The 19996-nt window shown below is 32.7% G+C and overlaps 5 protein-coding genes across 6 annotated transcripts in view; 1 reads left to right on the plus strand and 4 right to left on the minus strand.

Moving 5' to 3' along the window:
* The window catches only part of LOAG_15437 (voltage-gated potassium channel), a gene marked incomplete at both ends in the record, with an annotated part of 2677 nt that extends 1307 nt beyond the window's left edge, over positions 1–1370 (plus strand). Inside the window, 2 exons of the mRNA XM_020448938.1 lie at positions 681–773; positions 1254–1370. Coding sequence (XP_020300948.1) covers positions 681–773; positions 1254–1370 — 210 coding nt within the window. The remainder of the gene's footprint in view (positions 1–680; positions 774–1253) is intronic.
* A 1078-nt stretch (positions 1371–2448) lies between these two features.
* On the minus strand, positions 2449–6490 carry LOAG_05613 (hypothetical protein). Its single transcript, XM_003141150.2, has 9 exons — positions 6383–6490; positions 5999–6064; positions 5849–5923; positions 5604–5768; positions 4979–5069; positions 4678–4833; positions 4092–4230; positions 3712–3959; positions 2449–3443 (listed from the first exon to the last, which is right to left on the minus strand). The coding sequence occupies exons 1-9, from the start codon at positions 6478–6480 to the stop codon at positions 3264–3266; spliced, it is 1218 nt and encodes a 405-aa protein (XP_003141198.1). The 5' UTR covers positions 6481–6490; the 3' UTR covers positions 2449–3263.
* Positions 6491–7368: 878 nt separating this feature from the next.
* On the minus strand, positions 7369–9481 carry LOAG_05614 (the record flags this gene model as incomplete). Of its 2 annotated transcripts, XM_003141151.2 has the most annotated exons (5): positions 9322–9481; positions 8763–8903; positions 8258–8419; positions 7976–8076; positions 7435–7636 (listed from the first exon to the last, which is right to left on the minus strand). In XM_003141151.2, the coding sequence occupies exons 1-5, from the start codon at positions 9391–9393 to the stop codon at positions 7435–7437; spliced, it is 678 nt and encodes a 225-aa protein (XP_003141199.1). In that variant the 5' UTR covers positions 9394–9481. The 2 variants fall into 2 exon arrangements, with proteins under 2 accessions (XP_020304937.1, XP_003141199.1); XM_020446913.1 differs by lacking the exon at positions 9322–9481 and having other exon boundaries at positions 7369–7636; positions 8763–9196.
* A 1175-nt stretch (positions 9482–10656) lies between these two features.
* Positions 10657–14071, minus strand: LOAG_05615 (hypothetical protein). The gene is made up of 8 exons (XM_020446914.1): positions 13921–14071; positions 13432–13560; positions 12754–12962; positions 12279–12492; positions 12026–12153; positions 11384–11551; positions 11152–11229; positions 10657–10864 (listed from the first exon to the last, which is right to left on the minus strand). Exons 1-8 carry the CDS (start codon positions 14018–14020, stop codon positions 10820–10822), a joined length of 1071 nt encoding a protein of 356 aa, XP_020302800.1. The 5' UTR covers positions 14021–14071; the 3' UTR covers positions 10657–10819.
* A 726-nt stretch (positions 14072–14797) lies between these two features.
* Positions 14798–19996, minus strand: part of LOAG_18629 (TPR Domain containing protein) — a gene marked incomplete at its 3' end in the record, with an annotated part of 8827 nt that continues 3628 nt past the window's right edge. Inside the window, exons 11-24 of the mRNA XM_020451292.1 lie at positions 19502–19622; positions 19323–19426; positions 18969–19115; positions 18378–18566; positions 18072–18245; positions 17628–17790; positions 17276–17406; positions 16697–16812; positions 16468–16570; positions 15966–16170; positions 15647–15771; positions 15372–15503; positions 15149–15216; positions 14798–14906 (exon numbers count right to left, since the gene is read on the minus strand). Coding sequence (XP_020304938.1) covers positions 14798–14906; positions 15149–15216; positions 15372–15503; positions 15647–15771; positions 15966–16170; positions 16468–16570; positions 16697–16812; positions 17276–17406; positions 17628–17790; positions 18072–18245; positions 18378–18566; positions 18969–19115; positions 19323–19426; positions 19502–19622 — 1887 coding nt within the window. The remainder of the gene's footprint in view (positions 14907–15148; positions 15217–15371; positions 15504–15646; positions 15772–15965; positions 16171–16467; positions 16571–16696; positions 16813–17275; positions 17407–17627; positions 17791–18071; positions 18246–18377; positions 18567–18968; positions 19116–19322; positions 19427–19501; positions 19623–19996) is intronic.

The raw sequence follows: 19996 nt of genomic DNA on the forward strand, positions 1-19996 counted from the left end.
AATAATAATAATAATAATAATAATAATAATAATAATAATAATAATAATAATAATAATAATAATAATAATAATAATAATAATAATAATAATAATAATAATAATAATAATAATAATAATAATAATAACAATAATAATAATAATAATGAATGACTGAATGAATGAAATTGAATAAATGGATGAATGAATGAATGAAATGAATGAATAAATGAAATTAATGAAGTGAAGTGAATGAATGAATGAATGAATGAAAACAACTGTGATATTATTAATAATAATACTAATCAGTAATCATAATGGTAATCAATAATTGAAATAAGAACACTAAGTAAATGTATGAATGAATGAAAATAACTCCAATAATACTAATAATAACACTGAAAACAAATATGATTTTATATTTCAGAAAAAAAGAGAAAAAAAGAAACACAAATTTAAATAAATATTTCGTCCTGTAATTAATTACATTAAACGAATTGATAAAAATAATTAAATTAGTTATTCTCATATTTACATATCTAAAATATTTCCAATAGTTATAAAAATTATTACTTTTTTTTGAAATTATTTTATTATATTTTTTTAAAAATTATTCATTAAACTGTTAATAAAAAAAAAAAAAATCACTGTAATATACTATCAATACATGAATCAATTATTTTGTTTTTTTCTTTTTTTTTCAGGTAATTGTTAGCAATTTTGCTTTATTTTATTCTCATACACAAGCTCGTTCTAAATTACCCAAAAAACGTCGTGGTGTTTTAAGTATTGATCAAGTTAGTGGTACTTTTTTTTTTTCCTTTTTTCTCTCTCTAATTTTAATATTTTATTTTATATGTTAAAATAACAGAGAAAATAAAAAAGAATAAATTTAAAAAAAAAAAAGAAAACCACAAACCACATCAAAGAAGTATTGTATTGAAGTTACAAAAAAAATTAAAAAAAAAATTTCTTTTTTTCTTCCAAAACTTAAAAGTTGTAAAAAAAAAAATTTGAAAAATTTTGCAAATATTTTAGTGTTATCATTTTTTTTTTTTTTTGTATAAAAAATTATTCCTTCCCTTTTCTTATTTATGGAATTATTTGAAATGAAATGACGAAGTATAAAGTTTGTAAACGAAGAGAAAAAAAAAGGTAATTGTAAAAAAAAAAAAAAAAGAAATGAGGTAATTTCTGATTTCATAAAAAATTTTCACAACTTGTAAAGTTTGTTTGTTTTTTTCTCACCCCCGCCCTCTTCTCTGAATATTTTTCAGGTAAAACAACAACCAATCATGACACAAAAACGTGTTCAGGTGCTTCGTGAAACACAATTAGCTAAAGAACCATTAATGGCAAAACATAATGGTCCACAAGAAACAACAACAAATTAATCCATTCCTTTTGTCACAATTTTAAAATTTGCATTCTAATAGTAAGTATTTACATTTTTCTGTTTGAAATATTTCATGAACACATTCATTTTAAAATAGCTAATTAAAAATTTCAAAATCAATTTTGCATATAATAAAATATTTCATATTGCAGTATCCTTTAATCATTATTGAAATTTTAGAGTTAATGAAAAGCCTTCATGATCAATGGTTTCGAGAGTTGATCAACAATCTTTAATGATTTCCGGTTTTTGAAATTTATTGTTTGTATTTCAGAAATATATTACGGCAATAATTGATAAAATTCTCTACTTTTTACACTCTTTTCATTGTTCTTCAATGCTAATATTAATGATGCATAATGCATATCAAATTCTGCTCAACCTCAGATCAGAAAAGTTTTCAATGAATATGGCAAAAATTTGTATTTTAGATATACTAATAAAAGATGGTTGAACAGTTTTTGATTGAAAATAAAACAATTGTATTGCAGTTTTTCTCGTAACTGTTATTAATATGTATGAATAACTAATATAATATCCGTGTTATTTTTTATGGGATAAATATAAGAGAAAATTCAACCAAATCATTCGATTGACCAAAGTTATACGAATTTTATAACCCTTCTACTATCTGATCAAAGACTTCAAATAAACCAAATAAATTTTCTAGTGACTTGTAGCAAGCGTATTACAAAGTACTAAAATGTTACATGTATTTTAGTACTTTTGAAAGCGTATAAAAGTACGTCATTAAATGATACTTTATATTAGTGTTTAGCATGTTGGCACAAACTCCAAAATGCAATTCCGGTTCTCGATTTCTTTTCTTTTTGTTCTGACTTCTCTCATTACCAATTCAAAATATGTACCGGTATTCAGGAGAAAATTCTAGTATTAGGGAATTTGTAAATATGAATAAACATGACTGCAAGTGCTTAAATAATACCATACGTCATCGACCAGTAAAATAAAGTTCGTTTTACTTTGGCTTTAACAAATCCAAGAAAAAGATACTAGCATGTAATTTCTATAAATTATTCTACAAATACTACCAAAAGACATGTCCGTGTTGTACACTGCGGTAAAACATTTTATCCCTAGACAAAAACAACACCATGAACAAAGTGGAAAAGTATGCGAAAACGAAGTAAAACAGAATACAACGTATATAATCTGAGCTGTAGGCTGCTCATATGAAAATTCAAATGTCAATAGATATAAATAATTCAAACTGCTACTAAAACAAACTGCAGTTAACTCCCTACTGTGCAACTAGTACTGAAAAGTGAACGGCAAAATTTCACTCTTTTTTTTCTAAAATAACGTACGAATAAGCAAAAGTTAGAAATAAGCAAAAGGTTGCTTACTGAACAAACAGTAACGCTGCAACAGTAAAACACATGCCGAATGTCATGATGACGGTATTATTAACTGAAGTTATTGAGCCGTAAAGAAATAAAAGCTGAAAAGGAAGTTGAAACGAAACAAAAATCTATGAACCTGAAATATATTATCAGGGTAAGAAATTACTACGAATATTAGGTTCCGACATAACAAAGATAACCGAACTAAGGAATAAATGGACAAAAGTAGGCCAGGTACTGATGCTGTTTCAAAATATAAATCAAAACCTATGACTGTTGTATTCAAAAATCTTCATCCCCTTACTTAAATTAGAATTCAGTAACGAAGATTTTTCTTGCAGTAAGAATGGAGCTCTTCCAAACAGTATAATATTCCATTTTAAAAACATATTATCACCATTACAAGGGTGATATGATCCTTCCACAGGTATACATCATCAGCTAGTTACTGAACTAAACTCAATAAAAATTGAGGCCATCTGTAAAATAAACTTCACAAGAACACTTACTCGAAAATTTTTATATCATTAATCATCTTCGTCAGCAAATGCAACATGAGAGTCACCATCCTGATCAATTTCATCTTCAACACCTGGTGGCTCACTGTCACTACGACTATTATCCTTACCTGTTTCTTGCTCGTCCTCATCCAGTTGTTTCGACTCTTTTATTTCATCACCATTCATACATTCTTCCTCTCCAAAGTCCTAAAATGAAGAAAAAAATAATCACATATCCAAAAATTTTCTCGCGGAAGTGAGGAGATAAATTTTGCAAATATGCAAAACTGACTGCAACAATATAGGACGTTTCAAGAGAACAGACATCGGAAAAGTGGCGCGAGTTGTCGAATAAAGTAAATTCAGGGACATTGTAAAAAATGCACTGAAAATTACGATTAACTCCTGTTTGTCCGACTGTTACCCGGATAACCAAATCACTACATACGAAAAGGTTATTTACTCTAAAAATTACCCGCAATGAAGATTCCATGGATACTCCTCCCACCATTTCCCTTTCCATGACTTCATCATCGTCCAACTTTTTGCCACCAATTTCACTGTCTGAAGGCTTGTTTGCATCTTCCGTGTTCATTTTTGCAATGGAGCGCGTAGCTGCTGAAGTTTCGGAATGCTCCCCATCAGATTCACCCTCATCCACTTGCTTCTCTTCTGGTGTTTTTAGGTCAGCTTCCATTTGTTGCCGGCGATGTTCAATAAGCTCTGCAAATGAAAATTCAAAAACATAATAGAAATCTTATCAAAGAAATTTACCGTTAATAATGTTCGGGTGATACAGCGCATGTTTTATTGCAGATTACACAAACATTTCTGTCAGAAACATAGGAAACTTACCATCTATCTTCTTTGAAGACACTTTCAACAGTTCCAAAGTTCGCAGTGTGTGTTTTGCTGGCAAATAGAATACCGGTGGCTTTGCCTGCGTTTGAATAAAATTCTGTAATTTGCGATAATGCTCCTGCTTTTGCTCTGCCTGAAAGACATTGTGTTTAGAGAGTAGCAGTAAATCAGTTCACACAATTTCTTACAACAGTTTCTCGTCAAATACCTTTTTGGCCCACTAAGTCCGGTTCGCTTTGTAATTGTATAATTCATTCTTAAGTAGATAGTGTTATCAGGTTTGCGATATTTATCCTGTTTAAATTCGCTCAAAAAATAAGAGGTGTTTTTTCGGTTTCATGCAACCCAATAAAGCAACATTCTCTAACCCCAGTGATTTCACGACTTTCCCTAATTTCATACCCAGGAAGAATGATCGAATCGCAGAATGCTGAATTCTGAATAATCAAAAAGCCTACAAATTTTTAATTATATGAAATCCACTATTTCCCCATAAAACCATGTGAAACAAGAAGTATCTTACTAATTGATATACAGATCATATTTTGATTGTGAAGTTCTCTCTTATTATGAAGCTTACATATTGTATAATCGCTTTTTTTCGCTGCAATGATTTAATTAAACGTTCTTTTTCACGCCGTTTTCCAAGCAGAGCGGCTTTTTCTCGAGCTAATCGTTCGCGCTCTTCTTCTTCCGACTCTCGTAAACGCCTTTCAACCTCCTTTTGCTTTTCAGCCTGAAAATCAGATACACTTAAATAGTTGATATATTTATATGGTTAAATATGCAAACAAATCACGCTAATCGGAAATGATACCTGAACTTTTTCTACTGAAGATATTTCAAATATGCAAACAAATCACGTTAATCGGAAATGATACCTGAACTTTTTCTACTGAAGATATTTTCTTCTCCTCCATCTGGAAACGCTGCAGGGTCCCAAGCAGTAAATTTGAAAACATTCGACGATTTCTAAATGATTTTTTTCAAAACTGATTCCCGTTACGCTCCGAATTTGTCTCTGTTTCGAACTAATACATTAATATTGTGTAAAGCAGAATATAAGTCTATCAAATCTTAATAACATCACTGTCCAGAACGACCAGAACGATTCGCAATGTTTGCACGCAGGGATTATGATTTTCATTTCAATAATGAGTTTAAAATTCCGTATCGGCATTCATCTCCACTGATTCACTGATGGGAATGTAAAACAGATAGAGAAAATCCCATCCTGTCTGAATCCAGCACAAAACATGCATTTAAATAAAATTTACAACCCTCAGAAGCTCTCCAGGATTAGAGAAAGCTGTTGAAACACTTGATCAACAAATACAGATTCATTTTACCTACCAGGAACCGGTAAATACAGCCCTCATCTTCTTATTTTCGCTTTTCATCCAACGCTACCGTGCTTCTCACCAGTCCGCTGCTCTAATTATGAACGGCAATGAATCTTGGAAACTTCCTTCATCGCTACTTAAAAAATATCAAACAAAACCTGACCTGACATTAACTTCCTTTTTTTCTGCTCCTTTCAACTCAGATATAGCAGCTTTACGCGATTTAGTCTCAATTGCAGGCATAACAACTGATGACTGCACAGTACGTCGCACAGCTTCATCTTCCCTATCATCATATCGTGCCCGTTTATCCGAACCTTCGTATAAACTGCAAATTAACACCCATGCAATGTTCTAAACAGATCGTCAAACCGTTTTAAAGATATTTAAATGATAATAAAACCATACTCATTCTCAGCAGATATAACTAAACGACGTTTATTCGGTCCCGAAGAATCCAAGCTTACTGTGCGTGCATCACGTCTGCAAATAACCTTTCGCATTATTTCTGCACAAACAAATCCAAAAACTGATATGACCAATGGAAGGTAAACACACCTTTCAAATCCGTAATTGCCAGGACGACTAGCTGAATCCAAAATACGTCGCCTGCCCGCACCAAACCTTTGAAATCAAATATACTAAGAATAAGAACGAATTTTCGATATAAATTAGAAATTACTACACATATATTTTTTACCTAATATTAATAGGTACAAAATAAAAGAGTTCAAGGTGCTCAGGTTAATAGCATATTGTAGAATAAGAATTGTAAATTTCCCTTTTTTTGCCCCATCTGCAACAGAACATAAAAATGTGAGCGATGATGCAATATAAGCAGCAATAATCTTACGATCGAATTAATTTATAAAATCTAAAAGAAAAACTAAAAGGTAGTACGCACTTTACACCCTACTTTAAGAACAACCTAGAAAAGCCCACCTTTCCTTTCCCGATAGTGAAATAATTGATTCCTCGATGGTTCGCAAATCGTCGTATGCTTTCGATATATCAGCGCTTAATACATCTAATTCCATCATTGTTCTAAAAAAAAGTAGAAAAAAAGTAAACAACATTAAATTCCTAAACCTCACACTAACAAAATTAATACAATGTTCTTAAACAACCGCCAACATCCTTTACTAGTAATTTTAATTCTTCATATTATATGCATATATAGTAAATATAATGGAATGAAAATTTCCTAAAATTACAATAAAATGATAAAAAAGCAAAATGTTTACTTTTGACTATAATAATATGCCAAAAATCTCTACCATAAATTCCACTTTTTGCATCATTTTCTTCAATTCTAAAACACACACTAATCCTACTCCAAATGTTTTCAGTGTTATCACCTTCTAAACCTTCCATCCCATATTTCTCTTCCTTTTAACTGTTATCTCGTAACAAATAAAAAAATCGAAAGTTAAAATGCCATAATTTTTAAATTATAAAAATAATTTTATGGCAATCTATTCTAATTTCAGTCATGAAAATTTTGCGTTTTTCCTCTTTTAAAATTGAAACTTTTCGTCGAAAACTTTCAATCAATTTTTAACATATATATTTGTTTCTTCTGTTCAAGCAAAAAAGAAAGAAGTAAAACATACAAAGAGACTATGCCGAATGTATTCAGTTGAAAATAACAAGTAATACCCCAAAGTAAAGCTACCTCAACTACAACTTCCCCATTACCTACCAAGGAGCTGAATTTACTGGGAAGCTTGCCAGAAATCTTCACCGACTAACTGTTACAGCACAAAATCCCGAAGCTTACGCTCCAACCACAGTTATACGGATCCTAGAATTCTGCGTCTATATGTTGGACAGTTTATGTGAAATATAAGCAAATTATGCAGGTAGTCGTTACTATTTGGTCAAATCAAATTTGCCTCTGCCATATGTATATAAAGTGTGATATAAAAGAGCATTTATTATGATCAAAACTGAATGCCGCAATAATTATAGCAATTAAATATTTGATAAATATGTCATGTATCATCTTTTTGCTCTTCCTCTGCATCCCCAATCATTCCTTCGTCCATTTGATCTTCGTCCTCTTCATTGTTAATACCTTCCTCGTTTGGTGCCCACCATAATACACATCCTAATCCCGTTTCTGCCATTGATCCGATAATTTGATATGATTTCTCTCGTTTCAGTTCATCCTGGCTACTGTTAGGATCTACGTCTCTACAATATCAAGATTACTACTTCCTGAACTTCCACTTTTTCCATAATCTATTGATTAACTTACGTAATGTTCTTTCCTCATTATGCTTGTCCTCTCTCTAATCTCTTTATTCCTCAAGTTCATTGATTGAATAGTGTCAATTTGCATTACATCCTCATCATCACTGATAATTCAGATGATCTCCTAAAAGGGCATTCTAGACTGATGATCACGATCGTTAATCCGAAGTACTGTTTTCCTCAAGCATAAAAGATTCACAAAGTAACCTGTTTTCAAATTCTAAAGTCTACTACTTTAAATGTGATCACATTCGGTAATGAAAAAAAGGAAATATTCACTTGAAAATATTATCAATAACTCGGAAGCGAACAGTTTTACCAGGATCCATATACAGTTTAGCAGACTGTCCATCTTCAGGTTGATAATCCCAATACCAAATCTGCAATTACAAGAAAATTCTTTTGAATTAATAAATCTGAAGAGATAAGCCACATTTTAAGTGTACGTACATTTACATCAAGAAAGTCACACATTATCTAACGGAAAGGGCGCTAATGAATGAGTCGTTACTTTTGCATTACTTCTCTTACTGTATGTCCACTGATAAATTTAATTTTAACCTGCTCTTCCTCTTCAAAAACAGACGGTTGTGGCAAGCGATGTGCTGGTATAAATATATCCTCAAAAAATATCACTGATAGCATCAATCCTTCGGCGTTACTTGATAACACTTTCGCTTCAATAACTTCATCGATAAAAGGTCGGAACACAACAAAACGAAACTGAAATCATCCAAATACGACTTATTGAAAATTCGGATTTAAGCAACTTCACTTCTCCAACGCTATCTTGACCGGCTACTATCGTATTAATTTGAACGAAAGGTTACTTATCGATCGTAATAAATAACATTTATCAAGAATTTTTACTTGCGTAATTTCACTTTCCATCCCACCAGTTGATATGTTCAAATGGAAAGTGAAATCTACATCTTCAAATACGACATCACCCCGTTTCAAAACAACGGTTAATACAGTTTGGAACCGTGAGAAAATTGCAAGAGTTGAAATTTTCCTTTTAATTCATAGATTTAATTCCAAATAATGGAACCTAAGTTCAGTTTACCTTGACTTTTGTATGCGTACTGCCATCACCTGGTAATATATATGAGGCACCAATATCAACAAGATCATAGATTATAATACATAGACCTAAACCTGGCACGATTTTGTTGGCGAACTGCTCATTTAAGCGTTTCATTAACATCTGAAATAATACAAACATTCATCTTTAAAACGTACTTTGCTTACAATGCAAGGATTATTTGCCTTTTTTAAATTCCACTTCCATTCATTTATGTTATAATATCAGTTATGGACTTATAAATGCAAACGGATTAAGGTAACGGAATAGAAAATTGATATAATGAAAAGATCGATGGTGCCAGTCGAATAAACACCATTACCAATCTCTCATCCCCCAAACTGTCACATCAAAATATTGTCGCAACCTTTAGCACACACATATCTAAAATCACTATCATTTTTATAGCGTGTATGTGTCGAATTTACAGGTATTTCAAAGCAAAGATTTAAAATAACAGAATAAGTTAATTGAGGATATCCTTTTTTGTATATGCAAAAATATACTATCATTTCATTATTTAATATGTAGTAAGACTTACCGGTTCAAAAGGTTCACCAAATTGATGTGGCTTAATTCGTACATTATCTTCTAACATTGCTAACACGAACATATTTCTATACTAATCTTGATTTTCGTATAAAAATTGTTGAAATATTGCATATGATTATGCTTGCTGGAACGAATATTCAAATCTGTAAAAGATTAAGTATATATATATGCTTGAATAGTCCATTTGCTAACACATTTATTTACCTTTCTCATCAAATTTTGACGGATAAAATGACCAACTCATTACTTTAGAGTGATAAATTCAGCTAGGAATATACAATCAAGTGAATTAAATAGTCACCAAAGTATTATTGCAACTGCTCATTAGAAATTGGTTTAATTACGCAAATCAAAATTCTGCCACAAATTACAGCTTTTATATTTCCGTATAGTATATTAGAAAAATAAAATTCGCAAATTTATCACTAATAAGTTTTTGTCCGAGTAAACAAATATTTGAACCAACCAAAACGACCCCTGTCTGAAATTTGTTATAACATATTTCTTTGATGAAATCCTAACAATTAATGAAACAAATGCTAAGTAAAGTATGATAGAGAAAAATCCCTCATAAACATCAACAATGAAAAAAAAAAAGATATTGCACTCGTAAAAATTTTATTTCAAATTTAGGCATATCATTGGATTTTAAACAAAACGCATATGTGATTTTACAAATAAAAAATTTCGAAATTTGGTTTAATGCAAAATCAAGAAACGACACAATACACACACGTACGTAAGAAATCAAAATAAAATTTGAATATCCACGTTAAATTTCTATCTCTTCACCTTAATACAGCATAGAGTAATAATCAATAACACCTGTTAGGTCATTTCTTAGCATCTCAGCTTTTCTCAAGGTCACATATTTCTACGAATATTTATTTGTTTTTTAACAAAAAATATAAATGTATTTAAAAAAACGAGAAAAAAATCCTCAAAATCCGAATTTTGAAAAATACTTGAAAATCACGAAATATGACCTTTACTGCTTGAAATGCTTTAGTGCTAATAAGTAAATCTACAGTTGATTATTGACTGTCTAAAGAATATAACTAATTTTAAATTAATGTTTGATTGGTTATCATAGAACGCCGTCCACATGCAACGGATTACGCAAATATACAACTAAAGCTGATTTCTTGGACCATTACACAAGAACTAAGGCTACTGATAGCAACAGAGCAATTTATAATTCTTACTATCATTCCAACTTTAGAGTTAAAATGTCCTCATTCTCAGAAAAAAGACACCTCAAGATAATTCGATATTCAGCGTCAGCGATTTTCATAGTATTTGTTCAATTTATCTTAAAAGCAATCGTTACTTGACAAGAAAAAATCATCATTTGAAGAAAAACAAGTTACATACAGATAATACAGGTAATTCGTATATAAATCAATAAAAATTTGAGTAAATAGTATAAGTGAAACAAGACACAGGCAGTAACGCAGTAAAAGTTGTAATCTTAACAAAGTGAAAAGCTATAATTGGAACCGTTCTGCAAACAGTTCTTCCATCGAAATAACCTGAAAAAGAACAAGATAAATAACTTTTACATTCAAAGAAAAAAAAAATCAGTCGCCTTTTATCGCTTTCGGAATTTTATCCAGACTTTTCATCTAGGTTAACCTGTTCTTAGAGTTCGTGCATGATTGCTTTGCCAAGAGAATCAAACTATTTCAAGACAAACAAACTGAAAAACTGAAAAATGGATCAATAACGTTCGGTAAACAAAATCATCTTCAGCAACTAATTCAGTTCAGCAATCATGAAATAAATTGGAAAAAGCTACGAAATTTCAAAGTATTTCAACCTTGTTTGATATAAATAACCGTGCACGTCTGCTCGGTTGCTTTCGATCCTTTGCCTCTTCCTCATCTTCATTGAAAACCTACATCAGATTCATCCAATAATTAAAGTTATGAAATGAATTTGAAAAAAGAATTGTACTTTAAATAAAAAAATTTAGATAAATAGTTGGCTGGTAAAAACAGAACATAATACAACGAATTTAATTCAAACTTATGAATAAAAATACAAGTAACCGTGAAAGCAGCCCGATGTATTTCATTTCTTTTTTTCGGTATACCATCAATTCGTGCATCGTTCCATTTGGTCGGATCCCAACTATTTTGCACAAAAGCCACACGAGCCAAGTTATCACCGAAACATTTTGGTACCAACAAATTCTCATCATCAAATGCTTCTTCACCCTGGATTTAAGATTTTTTCTAAATAATTTTGAAGAATTTTCTCCCTCTCTCTCCTGCCTGCATTTCAGAGAACAAGCAAGCAGTTTCCGGAAATTACTCCGAAGAATCCTAACCATAAAACTGCAGTCAACTATCAATTAACGAAGAGTCACATAGCTGCTTGCTAATCATTTAGTATGTAAAATACTGTACAATATATGCTTTAAAAAACGAAAAGCCTTCTTTCGCACAGTAGGGGGAAAAAAATTGAAGGATGAATAACTTCAAGTTTTAAACTGAGAAAGATATAGAAAATGATGTCATAACCTAAATTTCCAGCAAGCAAAAGTTTCCAATTTTTCATTTTTTCTAAAATTTCTTGCAAAGGCAGGAAAAGTCTGATTATAGCATGGCTTGTAAACGAGGTTTCGAAATGGGATATAAATGTTTTCCCACTTTTTTTTCAGAAATAAATTACTCATTTCGCTTATTCACCTGATAGACTTGAAAGGCATTTCCTGTCTTTCCACCTTCCAAACGACGTGATCGAGTACCAGGATGCAAACTACCTGGTCTTTTAGACGTATCCCGAAATACTGGAGCTTCAAGATTTGGCCCCAAACCTGAAAATCAACAACAGAAATAAGTTCCGCTTTCACTACATCTGCAATTTAAAGTCTCAGCACTACTTGAAGGAAATATATCATATTTACTACAGTTAAAATTGTTGTTCAAGTATTAAGCTTACCGGTTAGTTGACCAAGTGCTAGTCGTTGGGCACTCAGTTCACCTTCATCAATCAAATCATTTTCGCTATCACTGAAGTTTCGCAGTGCACGAATTTGCCGCATTTCCAAGGCATCTGATGCTTCATTTAATAATTCCAGTGGTTCAGCGCAGTGGTCCCGACCACGTTTAAGAACTATTCGTGCTCCATTTATATCACGTTGATTTTCACGGATCTGGAAATGCCACATAAATGGATTTCGTAGCACCGATAATACTAATAGTTCATAAGAATGACGACAATCAAAGGCTAACCACAGTTGCAACCTTACTGATTCAATATCCCAGATCGCAATTTCCAACCCCAAAATAACTTCGGATATTTTATTGTGGAACTTCTTTCAACGATGAGCAGCGTATCAAACTGAGTGAAATTCCTTCAGATTCTATCAGGAAAGGAGTAACATGCTGAGAAGTTACAACTCGTTAAGACTTACTTCAGCCCATCTAACATAAAATTTGGCCAAACGACGACAACAACCGGCAAGATAAGCACGTTCAAAGAATGCATCCACATTCGCATCAGATTTGTTCTCAATTAATTTTATCCAAAATTTGAGCATCCTTTCATCGTTCAGAAACTCTTCACGGTAACCAAAAGTATTGATTATGCGCGTTAGTATTGAAAAAAGGTGCGACTGCTTCCCTATAAAATTAGCAAATTTTCTTGGAAGGAGTCAAATTAGATCACCAATTGAGTATGACCAATCACCTCGTGCAATACATCCACCTGCTATCTCTACGCTCAGTTCACTTTCATCAATCAAATCATTATCGCTATCACTGAAGTTTCGCAATGCACGAATTAAAATTGTTGCGCTAATTATGGCATTGCCATGTCTTTGGAAAGCGATTCACGACATTGAAAGTTTAACCATTTTGTTTCATTTAAAAGCTTGATAGTTTTCTAATAATGATCAGTATTGCAAGTACTCAATCTTAGTCAAAAGGTAAATCTGAAAACAAGTAAAGGCAATATATTAAAAGAAATTCAAATCTTGACGGTTAAAATGCTCCCGAGAAAAAATCTACAACCCTACTACCTATAAAGTTCGGATCCTTTTTTTCTTCTATAAAATTTGGAACTGAGTAAAGTACTAGATAAATTATGCAACCTGTTGGGAAGTGTTCCTCGAACCAAGTTACATGGTGCAAACATATATCCAGTGGGTCGTCTGATGCTTTTGCTTGTTCAAAGTCGCTTTCGAAGCGCTTTTCTGCTTCGGTCATTGTGATTTTGACACCTAATGATGCAGTTTTGTTGTTTAATAAGTTTACAGCGTATTCATGAGACTAGTATTGATCATAATAATGGTAACCTAATATCCTCGCCATGAACAAGTAACGATAATAATTTTAGCATATTTAACATCAGCTGAAGTTTTTTTTTTTTTTTTTGGCTGAAAAAATTGAAACTAAAGTTATTTTTTATCAAATGCAGAACTTATGCAACGTCTTCTTAGATGATAACAAATATGATAAGATGTAAATTTAAAGGTAACTGCAAAGTAAGCAAGGATATACGTCACCTTCCTGTTAAACTTTTTTACTATTCATAAACACAATTTTGCTGTCAAATCCCACTATTTTCAAACGAAACTTACCACCAAACACATTATTTATAGATTTGACCTTCCGACCACTTCTGAGCGGTCGAATATTTTCGCGACTTAATTCCCATTCATGTTCCGTTGCATCAGCCATGTCGCTTCTAATATTAATCGATGTCGCTTCTGATATTAATCGAATAATAACCTTAAGAAACTATGAATAACGGACATACGCATACGTAATTCCAACCCACCGTACAACAAGAATGAGCAAAGTCAACCATTCGCAATAAAATGAAAAATTAGCAAGGATACATGCTAGATCAGCCAATTCGCGACACAACTCACTTTCATCAACAGTTTCCACGATATTGTAATGAATCGGTACTTACCACTCAATCAACAATCACCGATATCACATCTCAGTAAAGTTGATTCGGGTTTACTTCCAAACAACTTAGAAATATAACTGATATGATAAACGAAGGTCAATAACCATCAAACAGATGAAGTACAAATTAAGCTCACTATTTATTCCTATACATTTTATTAATTCAACATTATACATAAACTTCAAACCATTATTGAAACATATTCATTAATAGATTTCAGACCAATTTATAGCAAGCAAACTCATATGCTGATGGTTGAAACAACAATTACACAAACATAACACGAATTAAAGGATCCACAAAACACAAATTTGGATGAATAATTGAGACGAGAAAAAGTCAAACAGCGAAAACAGTATGTACAAAATACTACTCACAGAAAATGGTTATTAAAAACCAAAATCATGTTGCACCACAGTAAAAATCCATCAAGATTTTTTCCAAAATTCAACATAAAATGGGAACATTATCTTTGACTAAAATTTTTGATACACAACCGTCACATGCGAAAATCAAATAAGCTTCATTCCAATAAAAATTCATTCCACGCAGCAATACCTTTCCAATAAATTCCGCGCAACATAATGATTCCCACTCGCCAAATAGATCAGTGCCAAATTATGCGCAGCCATAGGTTGAAGATTATACCTGAACTAAATTGAATTATACAAGTTAAAAGAACGAGATAGGTTGCATGCGATGTCATTCGCTGTTAAATTGGATTTGCTATGAAAGACATAGGCGTTTGTGGACGGAAGAATCATAAGACAAACCTTTTTCATGAGATATGCAATCTGTTTTTGACAAAAAAATTTAAATATAAGTTGAACAGCAAGAAAGCCTTAAAAGATGGTACCTTCCAAAAAAGCTTAAATTAAAATAAAATTTACTCTTCAGCTTCCACCGTACGCTCATTGCCTGTGACTTCATCTGTGACTACAATTTTCGGAATATCAGCCTGCAAATTTGAAATGACAGTATTTCAGCCTGATCAGTTGTAATTCCAGAAAACCTGACTCTTTTCACTTTTGAAATTTTGAAAGCCAGAAATTTAAAACGCAACATTCAGCATGATCATAAGCTCGCAAACAACATGTACAACTGCAATTTTACCTTCAAACATTTCCCGTAGAAATACATAGCCAAAGGTAAAATATTCATTTGGTGAAACATGCGCCCAACGTTATAGTATGTTTCCTGATTATCACCTCGCAGTTGCTGATAACGATTCATGAATGCGAGACCCTTTAAAGATCTCCGATATGTTGTTCATTTTTCATTTCTTTGTAGTATTATTATTTGTATGGACTGATAAATAACTAGTCGGATTTTTCTCGACCAGATAAATAGGAGGAAAAAAGTGATATTGAACGGGTAAGATAACTTACTCTAAGAGCTATCATATGACGGCTGAATATATCTTTTTTGCAGGACATGTGGACAAATGTAAGACCAATAAGCATGCAGACAAGTGGATTGTCTGGAAATAGTTTCCAGATATGTAGATATTCACCTGCAATCAATTTTATTTTTTGTAATACTTTGAAAGAAATTTCCGATAAATCTTATACAGCATTTCTAACAATTCAACACCACTACTTGCTTCTAGAGGAAAATTTGAAATTCGTCACAAGAATTTCCGAAAACTCTTTGGAAGAATCTCGTCCACCTACCTAAAAAAAAAGAAAAACTTCGATCATTACTCACCAAGAGCATGACGATAAGCACCAGTAATTAAAGAATTATTTCCCGAAATCATTTGAAGCGCTAAATGACCCGGAGAGCGTGCCAATGCTCTCATTATGTATCGATGATAGCTAACATTCTGAGAATGGCAGAAAACAAAATTCATTGCATTGAAAATACGGGTGAACAATAGATCACGATCTGATGGCAGCAAGAGGTTATTGTTCTATAAAAAGCAGTGTGGAAATTCGAAACTATTACAGAAATATTAAAATGATATATCTGGTGATTGCAACTAGTTTAAATCTGCAAGAATTACAGCCAACTTCATCGAGCAATTAAATCATCACTAACAGTATGGCATTAGGGTAGAAAAAGCATGACAGTAGTATCTACAATAAAAAATTTCTATTCGTCTGGAATATTCGATTTCTGGCTAACGTAAAATAAAATAATTATATCAGACACACTATTACGAATTGAATTATATTTAATAATTTCTAAATTACGAAAAATATCTGACTAGAGAAAGCGTATAGAACCATCGCAGATATTCGAATGCCAGTGGCCAAACCTGTGCTCGTATTGAACAGTATAGCAAAAGATTTTGAAATGTTTCCAAAGTTCTGGAAAACGAAGCGATTTGTAAAAATGAATTAAAAACCCTTAAATGCTATAGTGAACAAGTAATAGCCGATGGGAAATTAAAATTCAATCTAATACCACTTTAACTCCTCTGAAGGAAGGCTTACTTAACATTTTTGCTGATGAGTGGTTGTAAGTAGGCAAAACAACAGACATGCAACGCATCTAAGCATCTCTTTTGCTGCAGCAATGTTTCCAATAATTTGAAACAGTAATCATGTAACTGAAAGTGAAACATATTTCGTTAGAAAGTGAAAATTTCTAATAAGTTCCAAAAGATCACTTAAACTAATCCTTGACTTTAGATTATAGAGATCATAATGGATTCATATTACACAATAGAATTGCAGCTGTCAATCTAGAATAAGGATCTGATGCACTTAAAAGAGTGTTAGAATACGCTATTTCCAAAATGCCCAAAAAAATTGTAGACAACAATAACGCTTGTAAGATTAGAAATATTCACCTAATGACTTAATCCTACGGATACAAAGATAGATACAGTGTGATAAGGAAAGCACGAAAGGTTAAGGAGAAAATAAGCTGGGTAACGTAATTAAGCAACGGACACAAGAATTCATGTAATTTTGAATCAAAGAAAAGGAAGACGGGAGTCTGAATTATTACCATCACAAGCATCTTTTTTTCTGCAAATTTGAACTTTCTACTGAAGGAAGAAAACTTACTTGTGTACCTGTAATTTCGCTCGGTGCACGTTCTTCCGCTGCTGCAAGCTGTCCAACACGTTTCACGTACTTTTCGAATGCAGAGCCACGGACTGCGTTAAATGCTTGTACACGAATACCATGGTAAATCGCTACAATCGTAATTATGAATTTGCTCAGATCTCAATATTTGCAATTTTTTCAAAACTCGATGATGAGAAGAGAAATATGGGAACTGTTTCTGAGTCATAAGATTTCCTAACACCACTTATCTCAAAACTATCAGATCTCATCTAATGAAAAGTAGTTCCCAAACAAATGGAAACAAATGTGCTACAGCAAAAAAATATAGAAAATATTGAAAAAAATTCACTTCCTCGTTCACTCACTGGTAACCTCTTTTTCAGTAAAGCCATATTGTTTAAGTAAATTTCATAGAAATGAGGAGCAAGCAACATTCGAACACAACGGGCAAATTCATCCATCCGTTTGCGCTCAAATAAGAAGTTCGCCTGACGCACCAGCAATCTTTCATCCTGTAAATTAGAAATAAACTATGTAATCAGCAAAGTTTAACAATGGAAAAAAAAAAACAATCTTCACCCGAAAAATGTCGAATCAATTTACGGAAAATCGAATTAATATCGAGAATAATTTGAAGTTGAAATCAAGTTAAAGTCATGAAATTTAAAACAAACCTGAACCAAGGAAAAAGTTTAGAAGTGTCGCTAAAGCTGTACCATACGTGTAAATACTTGGAACACAAAGGACCTCATTTCACAGATAAAAAAGAAAAAACATATAATAAACCACTTACCGGCAAAGTACTCCCAGCATCCAACACATACTCACGCAACGTTTCAAATGCTTCATCAACCATACCCAGATGTTGCTGAATTGTCGAATAATTGATGCGTGCGTCAACATGTGACGGCTGCAGATCCAATGCATGCTGATAAGCTTTACATGCACCTTCATATCTCTTACGAATCTAAAAACTATTCACATATCTGTAACAAAATGTCATTCTTACAAGCAAAGACCTAAACAAAACCGAGCATAAAAAACCAGACTCGATCTTATTTAATCTAATTAAGAAGTCAAAGTGAATGAAAAAACATACGGAAAGAAAGAGACCGTAAAGATACCACGCTTCAGCAATATCCAGGAAATATGGACGAGCCAACAGATGTTCCATATATTTTTGGGCATGTGCTACACAGTCGACAGCATGATAAGCACGTGCTATGTCCAAATAGACTTGCTGGTCTTCCGGAAAAATCATCCGCTCGAAAAGTTTGTCTATGAGAGTCTGTAAATATCCGCTAATTACATAATCCAACTCTCGTTTTAATGTAATTGTTATTGGCTATCGAAAGTGGCTATCCGAAACGAAGCAGAGAGAACTTAAGATTCGTATAGCCTCTTAGAAATCAGCTTGAGCAACGACTCACATGGATTTCATACTTCGACAAAATTAACTTCCATTCAAATGCTAGCCGTTTTATCTAATGTCTTAATTTAAAAACCAACTTGCAATGAACATATATCATAGCATTGAATAAGTCTGAAACAAAACTTGATACGATAACAAAACCTAAAAACGGCTATTTGGTAACAAATAAATACATTTCTTTATTTTTCGACAATCAAGCTGTGTTGAATATAAAATAGAAATGAACTGATCGGTAATATCCGAGCATTTAAGAATTACCGGAGCTAGATCTTTACGGCCAAGTCTGATGAAACAAACGGCGAGACGTGCTAGAAGAACTGTCGGCAAACTTCCGCCAACAAGAAAACGATGCACTTTTTCAGGAGGAAATGGTTTCACTGTATAACTTGCATTGTTGTACTTAATCTAAATTTGATAATATCGATTACTAAACACCGCATTCTGCGATCATGGACCTGTTCAATTATTACACATTACTTTGATAACAAAACGACATGCACGACATGACCCTACATCAAACTGATGGCTTGTCCTCCGCTGCATACCCTCCGACCAATCTTATGGGTTTTGGCTTGAGATCCCCACTGATCAAAACGATATGGAGCCGCTTACCTCAACAGCAAAACGTCCCATTTCATCAAGAGCAGTAATTTCAGGGCAGAGGGCGAAAATGGACTTTGCCGCATCTTCAAAACGATGGCTATTCATCAGCAAGCCTGAAACTTGCTCATTTTTTGTTTTGATACCAAGTGTTCTAAAAATTACTAGATGAAATTATTAGTAAAACTTACGAACGACAGTTTTATGTTGCTCAGTAGCATCACGATTATATTCACGACTACGAAGGACGAACGTCTCTAACGCTGCTACGGCTTTTTCTTCATCATTCATTTTGATGTAGTGATCAGCAACCTAAAGATTATATGTATCAGATTTCTTATTTAATTACAATACCCTAATGACTTCTAAATATCAGCTCCTCAAGTTTCCCTACATCATTTGGACTGTGATTACTCAGTGTAGCATATCCTTTGATGATAGTGCAGTTGATTTTCTTGCTTTTAAGAAATAGGCTCACAATTTATCACACTCTGGAATCTCCCATTTCGTTCATCTGCAAAATAAGCAAGATTTCATTTCTTCATAAAAACTAGTGTACAAGTAACTTACAATTGTTATCATATTTCTAAACCATTCGAAATCTACTTGTCCTCGATCGACTGACTGTGCAGCCATAAATCGTGTTCGCATTGCAAGAACATTAAGCCCAGCTTTCTCAAGCGCAT

This window comes from Loa loa (assembly GCF_000183805.2).
Source record: "Loa loa unplaced genomic scaffold supercont3.409, whole genome shotgun sequence".
Lineage (NCBI taxonomy): Eukaryota > Metazoa > Nematoda > Chromadorea > Rhabditida > Onchocercidae > Loa > Loa loa.